The 9,962-nt window shown below is 43.7% G+C and overlaps 1 protein-coding gene across 1 annotated transcript; it reads left to right on the top strand.

Annotated features, from left to right (window-relative positions):
• Positions 1–4,143: 4,143 nt before the first annotated feature.
• On the top strand, positions 4,144–9,574 carry srsf5a (serine and arginine rich splicing factor 5a). The gene is made up of 8 exons (XM_080513041.1): positions 4,144–4,269; positions 5,367–5,500; positions 5,601–5,671; positions 6,273–6,401; positions 6,589–6,658; positions 7,927–8,000; positions 8,097–8,204; positions 8,458–9,574. Exons 2-8 carry the CDS (start codon positions 5,375–5,377, stop codon positions 8,870–8,872), a joined length of 993 nt encoding a protein of 330 aa, XP_080369167.1. The 5' UTR covers positions 4,144–4,269; positions 5,367–5,374; the 3' UTR covers positions 8,873–9,574.
• The last annotated feature ends 388 nt before the right edge of the window (positions 9,575–9,962 follow it).

The raw sequence follows: 9,962 nt of genomic DNA, 5'->3' as shown, positions 1-9,962 counted from the left end.
CGACACCGTTGATTGTATTGTTCAACACCTGTGACACTCAGAAGATTTAAGCAATTTCAAGTTAAACACAGTTTTGTTGGTGGAAAAAAATCAACATGAAATCGCTATTATTGCTACTCGAACCCCCCCCCACATTTAAGAAACCTTGTTCTCAACTCAAAAACGCTAATCTAGATGATCTAAGCCATAATATCCAGTTGAATCTGGCTCATTCTGGTGCTTATAAGCCTCCTATACACATTGAGCCTTCCCTGAATATATCCACAGCCCCTATTTGTAAATCTTGTGACATTTGATCCTTTCGACATCCAGAAATTCAGCCAAGACGAAGTGTAAAATCACCTTTTGCATATTAAGACCTGAATAAACGACTTCAAAGGTTCCGTAGTTGTGGAAAATCTACAAAACTGCCCTTAATTTTGTTATTCCTCAAATCTCTGAGCTCTCTTTTCAACCAAATAACTGTTTTTATTTATTTTTTTTTTATTTTGTACACATAAAATTTCCCCTGAAATCACTTCAGACCTCCACTTGCCCTCCGACCCGTCACTAGTTTTATCTGTTCAGTTGAATTTGGTTCAGATGCCAGTGAGAACATGGCATTGAAGCCTGTAGTTCCTCAAAAATAGAGCTAAGACAGCTGAAAAATCCACGTTTTACATCAATTCTGTCTTAATTAAAACCCATAGAACTGTTTTTTTATGAGGCAACAGGTGGTATATATAACAGTATAACTCCCGATTAGTTTAATCGCCCAATCTCTGAGCCAAAATCAACAATTATTTACCTCATTCACTTCCAATCCGATGCTTATATTTTGAGGTAGTTTTCGTAATTTCCTTTGATCTTTGATGAAGTAATGATCCTACTGGAACCAGAAGGGAACTCGATAGTAAATTTGGAGTGTTTACTGTTCTGTACTGTGTGCTCGGAGGTCTAACACAGTGTTTTTCAACCTTTTTTGGGCCAAGGCACACTTTTGTCTTTGGAAAACTCTCGAGGCACACCTCCACCACCCGAAAATGTTAAAATGTGAAACTCTGCAGTCTCTATTAACAATATAAAGTCATTCTCATCAAAGTTTTATCAACAGGAATCAAGTAAATACAGAAAAAAAGGATTTCCCAATTTCTTTTTTTTTATTTTTACTCACTCGCTGAGATCCTGGTTAGAATTCTCCCTTTTCTAAAACTTCTCCATCACTGTCACTGACACAGTACTTTGATACAAGATGGTAGCAGGAGGTGGAGATGAACCACACTGACGTCTGTCACTTTACATTTCACCGGCAACGTTCTGTGCTGCCCTCTAGTGGTGAAGAGTATTTATACATGATTACTCTGCAACACACTGTCGCTGTGAGAGCAAATTTTCTTTAGAAAAAAATGTGAAATTGGATAATTTCTCACGGCTCACGTGACTAGATATCGTGGAAACACCAGTGTGCCGCGGCACCGTGGTTGAAAAACACTGATCTAAAGACTCTTAAATCCGTCTAAATTCAGCACAACAAAGCAGTTTTCTTGGTGAGAAGTGGGTTTTTCCCAGAGGAGCATGGTAAAGTCTAGACATTAGGTTCGGTGCATGTAGACGTGCGGGGGCGCCGCCCTCTCACTTTGAAAAACAAGTGGGCTCGACTATTTAAATCTTGCCATATTTGGCTCGGTGCGTTTTGGTGAATTTGGTGACATTTTTTTCGGGGCCTGTGGACTCAGGGCGACGGTCACATGACACGTAGGTCAAATTGTTAACTTGGGGATTAATTCTCAATTTATTGCAATTTTATCTGCAACACCCTACAAAGCCATTACACGGCCCATCATTTCCTTTAAGCCTGAGAAAACCCAGATATATTATACCGGAGGTGTTGGGAGCCACATTTTGTTGAATCTGGACAGAAACCCGAGACTTTTTTGTTTCTTTCGCTGCTCCCCCACGTCGAAGTCTCGATGCTAAGCTAAAGCTATTCTATATTTATCCTCTCTAAGAACAAGGGCCAAAGCTTTTTTTGTGTGATCGGCTCATCAAGTCTGAAAAGAGCAGAAAGGGAACAGGTGATGTCACGGGTCGTATCCAGACTGTGGGTTGAGCCTGTACGACCTCATTAATGAGTATTTTGGCGCTGGGTGAGGAGCTGCTGGCCGTCAGTGGTTGGTATCGCCCCATGTGAACGACGCCCGGCGTGGTTTTTTAATTTCCTCCCGCCCCCCCTGTTACGGTTGTGTCGACGGACAGCGACTCTGTCTCAGGAAGGACGCTTCGCCCCTGCTCGACCGTCTTCATCGGCGGGGTCAAAAGTGCAGATTAATCCTCTAACTCCATGCGCTTCGATAAGCTATACCCCTATTTATTTCTGCGTCTCACTTTTTTTCCCCCATTAAGTGTATTTGCGTTCATATTTATTAAAATCTTTTGGGCTATTTATTTATTTATTTATTTTTTTGGGACTCCTGTTGAGGTGGATGTACAGTGATCAGTATTACATGCTCTAAAGAGTCTTTGGCACTTTATACAGAGCAGACCAGACAAGATGTTTTTTGGTTTTTTTTCTATTGTACTGTGTAGACCTAAACCTTGTATCTCCTTTTCCCTAACCCGAGACAATTTCAAGAATGATGATAGTCCTAGAATAAAGAATACCAAGGGATGATTTTGCCTCGTCTGTTTTAGTCTGAATCAACAAATCACCTGATGCCCCAAATACACTGGAATCTAATAAATGCACCGTCATCATTCTCTGCAGAAAGCCTGATAAACGAGCCGCTTGTCAGTTTCAAACCTAGCGTGAAATCATAAAATCATTATTTTTGTACATGAATTTGCTTGCATTCACACCATTCTGTGTTAATTTCTGCAAAGAGACAAAAGGGAGTTGGGGAGTTTGTTTTTCCATTCTGGCTTGGGCCGTGGATGAATTTGAATGTGGTGTCACATTGGGTGACGTCTTTTGCATTTGAAGTCACGAGACACACAAATACAGTATCTCGACTGTGTCGGTATTGTGACAAGAGCAAAGATGTGACAACAAGGACCGAGCATAGCTGACACAGAAGCGACAAGGTTAGTATTTTGAATGCTGATTCTGAAAATGCTTTGCATTTATTTTTTGACTCGCTTCGCCTCCTGCAGTCAAACCAATTTGAACCATTCAAACATCAAAATGTGCAGCTTTTTTTTTTTTTTAAATTAAAGACATTCACGCGATCTTGTAACTTTATAATATCTTTCCAATACCTAAACAGTTCAACTTTTGAAACATTAAACTTTTTTTAACAAAAAAAACCCCAAAACAAAACATATTAAAGGTCTTCATTTGTTTTAAACTTTTTAACAAATATTTAAACTTCTTAAATTATGTAATCATTGATGATGATGATGATGATGAGGGGTGGACCGACATCTCTGTGAAAAAAAAAAAATCTGGCTTTGATTTTCGACTTTTTCTGAGTTACAGATTTTTTTTCCGAAGATAAAAAAAATACAAATCTTCATGCACTCCGAAAAAGTCGAAAATCAAAGTCGAGTTGTTTTTGTTTTGTTTTTTTTAGCTTCCAATTTTTTTTCTTCAGTGGCCCTAATACTCTTCCGTATTTTGTGAAGTGCCATGAAGATTTTTTTTTTTTTTTTTTGTCTCCAATTTTTTTTTTTTTAGTGGCCCTAATACTAAAACTAATACTCTTCCGTACTTCCGTAAAAAGAAAGAAAGAAAAAAAAAACTACCAAGTGATTATAAATCTATTTTTGTTGTTGGGGGATAGACGAAGAGTCTCCGTGGATTTAAACAAGTGGGTTGCCAAATAGTGGTCGAGTCCTCTGTAAGGCTGCAAGCTGCGCGCTTGTTTTTATGCAAATATCAAACAGGAAGCTTTTTTTTTTACATAAGCAAATAACTTCAAGAGCCACTCTGTAGGATAAAGTCCTTTCTTTTAACTGAGTTAAATATTATCAAGGAAAGAGAATACCGGCAACGTGAAGTCAACAGTGACGTCACGGTCCGCCCGACGACGCCTCTGATTGGCTAAAAGTCACCACTTCCGCGAGTCAACTTTGCAATCGATGTGTTATGATTGGTTATGTTGATATGGAGGCCCAATCAGCGTGCATGTTAGGGGCGGGACGTGAAATTGTCTTTCCACGGTGGTACTGAAACCGTTTCTTCCCTCCAACGCGGTGCTTCTTCGCCATTTTGATCCGGCAAAGAAGTGAGGGAACACTGTGAACCAGCGGCATAAACAACCACCACAGAGCAGCGGCAAGAAGAAACACTACGTGAGTGCACATGCGATTTAACCTAAAGTGGTTTCGGCGTTGGGTTTTTTCTAAAAATGCCAGCGTTTTATGATTATCGACGGAATGTTGTCGGTGTAGCATCGTTAGCTTCGGCTGCGTGCAGCCGACCTCGACGCCAGTTGCAATTCACTGAGATAAAAACATCACGATGTGTGGTTAATATTCAGCTACAACCGTTTGGGATTTTGTCCTTCGTTTAACGCCACAATTTAAGCCCAAACTGTGTTGGTAGCTGTCGAATTTAAAGCTCCATCTTCGTGGTTTGCTCGCACGGTGTGGTCCGGTGAAACTAGGCCTCAACCAGTACTTTGGATCCCGATCGACTTTAAACTCGTGCAAAATGCGAGTTTGACCATTTCCAAGTTGTTTGGAAGTAATAAAAACATCACATGAGCATTATGCTATGCAATTCATGTGAATCGATAAAACTGATCGTTCTTTAAATCCCACGTTTTTTTTTGTAGCCATGCGTTTTATTGAATTAAACAAGTGGCAAATTTTATGTATTTTGAGTGATGAACGATTATATTTCACCAACGTGCCTTTCCATATTTATATTGCACTACTGAGGGTCGTGGCTGTACATTTCTAACAGTTTATACATTAACCTACTCATATTTTAGCTCTCCAGAAACTTATTACATTTTTTCCACTTCAGAGTTGGAGAGACTCGTATTTCTACTTGGAGGCAGATTATCATCATCTCAGACAACATTTCTTCTGTCAATCTAAAGATGGAAGTTAACAATTGCCTGTATATAACTGATCAAACTCGTTTTACCAGAGCTGGATCATTAAGTTATTGTTCTTGCTCCTCCGGGGTGATGTTTTCCCTCTTGACTTAGTTAAATGTAAAGCTAAACCTGTTTTGCAGAAGTGGGTTTTTTGAATCGATGGGATCGCGTGTGTAGAAACCAGAAGCTTATGGAGTAGACCTGGACAATGATTATCTAAGTTAATGTGTCGTTTCCTGATCCACACTGTGAAACTTTAGCAGCGCTGCCCCTACTTGTCAAGTGTTTTCTCTGCTTTCTCTTTTGTTATCATCATGCTGACATGTCCACTTCGTTCTGCAGACAGCGCTATGAGTGGCTGCCGTGTCTTCATTGGCCGCCTGAGCCCACAGGCCCGGGAGAGGGACGTGGAGAAGTTTTTCAAGGGCTACGGGCGAATCCGAGAAATCAACCTGAAGAATGGATTTGGCTTCGTGGTGAGTTTGACTTCCCACATGATTGGCATTAATGCACTGTGATTTTTCTTTTTTATTTCTTTCTTTTCCCACGCTTACAAGATTATCTGACTCTCCTCAGGAATTTGACGACCACAGAGATGCAGATGACGCCGTGTACGAGTTAAATGGCAAAGAATTGTGCAGTGAAAGGTAATACATGTCACTTTTTGTGTTCGTGAATTAATCATTCATTTGAAGAGCTTAACTATTGTAACTTGGGGACACAGAAGTGTGACTTACTTGCAGCTCTGTAAATGTGCATGTAAAAGACGGTTAAAGTTACTGAGTCAATTTTTATTCTGTTGTATTGAGCAGAGCTGAAAGAGGACAAACTTTTGTCCATCTGGTCGTGTTACAGCAAACAAATGTTCCCTTTTTGTGGCAAACGGGTTGATTTGGACAATAAAAAAAAGACATCGGTCACGATAAACAATGAGGACTGTTTCGTTTGTTCATTTGCACCGAATCTGTGAATTACTTGAGATATTCTGCGAGATTTCTAACTGTGAAGTGATATTCTGCTCAGATGGCTTCCGACACGTTGATTATTCACTGTGAGAGTAGAAGCCTCCATATTTCTCTCTCTCTCTCTCTCTCAAAATGACTCTGCCACCGGTTCTCCTATGTGAAGGTGAACAACGGCTCAAGCTTGCACAGACCTTGGAGGAACCACTGCATATTAATCTGGACTCTTCCTGTTGATTTTTCCACTCCCAGCTGCTTGAACTTGTGACTTTCTGAACCGTTCCAGGGTCACGATTGAGCATGCCCGCTCCAGGAGAGGAAGAGGCAGCGGCCCTGGGATGGGCGGCGGCGGAGGCCGATTCAGTAGCAGCAGCAGCAGCAGTGGCTATCGGCCATCTCGCAGCAGTGGCTCCAGGTACGCACGCCGAAGCTCCTTTTCACGAGTTTAGTTTTTAACCGGGACAAAAAATGGATCTGCTCTGCACTTTGACCCGCGGCAGGTCCCCTCTTCTCTCTCGCCACTTGAATATTAACTTGACTTTCACGGCGTTCGCCGCCAGAGCGTGTCGGCATTGACGTTCTCCGCTCTCTCCCCTGTGCAGGTACGGCCCTCCTGTGCGTACCGACCACAGGCTCATTGTAGAAAACCTCTCGTCCAGGATCAGCTGGCAGGTAAGACGTGACGCGGTCACGTTGTCTTTATTTGCAATACAAATATTTTAAAACATTTTTGTAAATGTCATGTTTCATAATGAAGCAGTCCTATATTGCCAGCATACAGAGCATAGTCTCATTAGGCAATTGGCTTATTACACCTAAAAGCCCCCAGTATTTTTTTTTAAATATACTTAAATTTGAATACATTTTTTTGATATATATATAATTATATATACTAAAAACACATGTTACTGCTGATAATAGACGTCAGAGCTGACTAGAAACCCCCTCCAGGGGGGTGTCAGAAGTGTGTAGCGCCCTCTGCTGGTTGTTTTTTTTCTGAAAAGTGTCCATTTGGTGCCTCTCCCTACACGCAGTTGCCGCCGGTCTAAAGTCTTGGCTGGGCCCCGTAGCGGGTGAAAGTGGTCTAGCGCAGGATACGGTAGCCTTAGGAGGTCCGTAGCCACAGTCTGGAGGTTCTGAGGGCTGGCATCCCCGACTGCTGTAACCCCCCTCAAATCCACGGTCCCCACACTCTCCCGTTTGGGTCTTTTTCTGTTGCCGATGGAGCTGGGGGGGTGTCGAGTCGGGCACGCGCCCCCCTCCCACTACTTGCTCTCTGGTGGTTCCTTACTTGTGGAGGCCGGATGCTGGGTCAAGGCCGAGGGCGTTTCTCAAGGGGCTTAACACTGCATTGGTTCCCATTTGCTATTTGGACAAGTGGCTCTAAGCTAATATCTTCCTGGGTTTGGAGCGGTAAGTAGCATAAAACTCATGTGATTGGGTTTGTTGAGGGGTCGGGTGGTGCAGGGGTGTAGAGTTAACAGTCTCAAATGGGGGGTGGGGGGGATCATGTAAACACTTTGTTTGCTGAGCCTTTTTTATAAACATGAACAGAGAAGACGCATTACTTGTCGTCCATAATGATCCGTAATGAAAACACAGTTTAATCTCAACACAGCATCACTCACATATATTTGGGATTTTTTTTTCCACACACACACTAGAATTAAGACTATTTTTTTGGGGACATTTTTCCTTCTTACACATTAGTTACAAGACTTATTCCTTCTCACACAGCATTTCTGTGGCTCTTTTGTTTTTGGGAGGTTTTATCACAAAGGGAAAACAGTCAGCATTAGCTAAAGCCAAGTTAGTGTGTGTGTGTGTGTGCTGGTTTTGTTTGCCTGCTCATGTCTCTTCCCTGCAGGTCCAAACGGCTCTCACAGACCCCCCCTTCTTTCCTCCGCTGTCACTCACCTGCTGTTGTGCTTTTGAACTAGGACCTGAAAGACCTGATGAGAAAAGCAGGTGAAGTTACCTTTGTGGACGCTCACCGGCCCAACAAAAACGAAGGGTGAGCCAACACTCGTCGCCCGTACGCCGGAACGTGGCCACCGCCGCCGCCGCCCGGGGCCGCCTTGCTCATGAGCGCCTTGTTGTTTGCCTTCAGGGTGGTTGAGTTTGCATCCCGCAGTGACATGAAGAACGCCATTAACAAGCTGGACGGGTCCGAGCTGAACGGTCGCAAGCTGAAGATCTTCGAGGACAGCAGGAGGAGGTGAGAGGCTCCTCGGAAGCTGATGCAAAAAAAAAAACTAATTCAAAAAACTTAAGTTTGGTTCCAGTGTGATTCACTCCAGATCAAACTGGCTGCATGTGAAAGCTGAACCTGTGACGCTCCCCCTGGTGGTCAAACGGGGAACTGCATGTTCTCCTTGTTTCGTTTCTCTTCATACCTGGAAAACCGGACGTCCTCGTCACTCACTCTTCTAATTTCTGCCTCTTCTTCTTCTCCTCCTCCTGTCGTTCAGCCGCAGCAGGAGCCGCTCTCGCTCCCGCTCCCGCTCCCGCAGCTACTCCCGCTCCCGGAGCCGCTCCCGCAGCCGCAACCGCTCCCGGAGCCGCGACCGCTCCCGCAGCCGCTCCAAGTCCCTGAGCCGCACCCCGGAGAAGAAGTCCGGCGGGGGCAGCAAGGGCCGGTCCCCCTCCAGGTCCAAGTCCCGCTCCAAGTCCCGCTCCAAGTCCAGGTCCAAGTCTCGGTCCAAGTCCCGCTCCAAGTCCAGGTCCAAGTCTCGCTCCAAGTCCCGCTCTAAGTCCCGATCCAAGTCCAAGTCCAGGTCCAAGTCCCGCTCCGCCTCGCCCGCCCCGGAGCAGAACAACAAGGCCGGCTCTCGGTCCCGGTCCCGCTCCAGGTCCCGCTCCGCCTCAGCAGACAGCAAACACTGAGGCCGGCGCCCCCTGCAGGCCACCGCATAGACTGAGAGTCCCGCCATGAGGAGTGACATGTGACCGTTGTCTCGGTTTGTTTTTTTTTTTTTTTTTTTTCATAATTACCGGAGACAAACTGCTTTCACAGTAAAAGCCTCCAACACATTAAAATTTTCTAAATCTGGGACGAGAAGGACTTGAAGCGATTGGCTCTTAGCTTCCCGCCCCTCCGTCTCGTCCCGCGGTCACTCCTCCGCCCCCGGAGTCGCCTCCAGCCGTCTGCCACGTTTCTATTCCATCTCGTGACTCCGCCTCCTGGAAACCCCGTCGATTTGATTTCACCCCCCCCCCCCAAAAAAAAAAAAAAAAACCTCGACGTCGGAGTCGTTCTGCCGAAACTGGTGTTTGATTCACTGCCCTGATATGTGAAGGTAAAAAATGCAAACGTCGCGGCTTCATGTCTTTAGTCCAGCAATCTGTCATCGATGTTGATTTTTAAATCTCGACCAGGACGTCGTGTTCCGGATTTTTCTTTGTGATTCATCTCTTTTCTTTTGAAGAAGCAGGTTCGTCTCAGTAAGTTTAATTTGTGACTAATGAAACACGCAGTGCATATTGTGATGTCTTTTTTTTTTTTTTTTTTTTTTAATTTGTAAATTTGTGGTTCCAGAGATGCTTTAAAGTTTCTGCAGTTGAATAAAACTTTCACAAACTCTTGAATTGTTTCCGCTGGATTCATTCAAACCTCGACCCAGTTCGTCTTCCTGGTCTTCAGAGTTTCATTCACTTATTATCAATTTAATGGATCTCTTTTGATTTGACTCCATGGCAACAGGTGCGGATCTCCTTTGAATAAGATCCAGAGGTTGTTCTGTGCTTTATTCAGTAACAGTTAAAGATATATAAAACATACAGCATCGCAGGGATGTCGTGATCAAGCTGCACGTTTCCATAAGTTTCAAATCGGTTCAAGACTGTAGGAGGAGTCGCAGGAGAAATTAGAAAAATAGAGTCGGATAGAAGATAAAAAGCAAAAAAAAAATTCCGGCAACAGGAAAAAAATAAAAGAAAGAAATTCACAATTAATTTTTTACTTTAGTGAAACTGA

This window comes from Blennius ocellaris (genome assembly GCF_963422515.1).
Source record: "Blennius ocellaris genome assembly, chromosome: 17".
NCBI classification, from domain to species: Eukaryota; Metazoa; Chordata; class Actinopteri; order Blenniiformes; family Blenniidae; genus Blennius; species Blennius ocellaris.
This window is presented reverse-complemented; position numbering and strand designations above follow the sequence as displayed.

Excerpts from the sequence above, each read along its gene's own strand:
- srsf5a (XM_080513041.1), top strand. The coding sequence starts at position 5,375 with ATGAGTGGCTGCCGTGTCTTCATTGGCCGCCTGAGCCCACAGGCCCGG. Across the intron at positions 6,402-6,588 it reads TCTCGCAGCAGTGGCTCCAG|GTACGGCCCTCCTGTGCGTA; the intron begins GTACGCACGCCG and ends TCCCCTGTGCAG. Across the intron at positions 8,205-8,457 it reads TTCGAGGACAGCAGGAGGAG|CCGCAGCAGGAGCCGCTCTC; the intron begins GTGAGAGGCTCC and ends CCTGTCGTTCAG.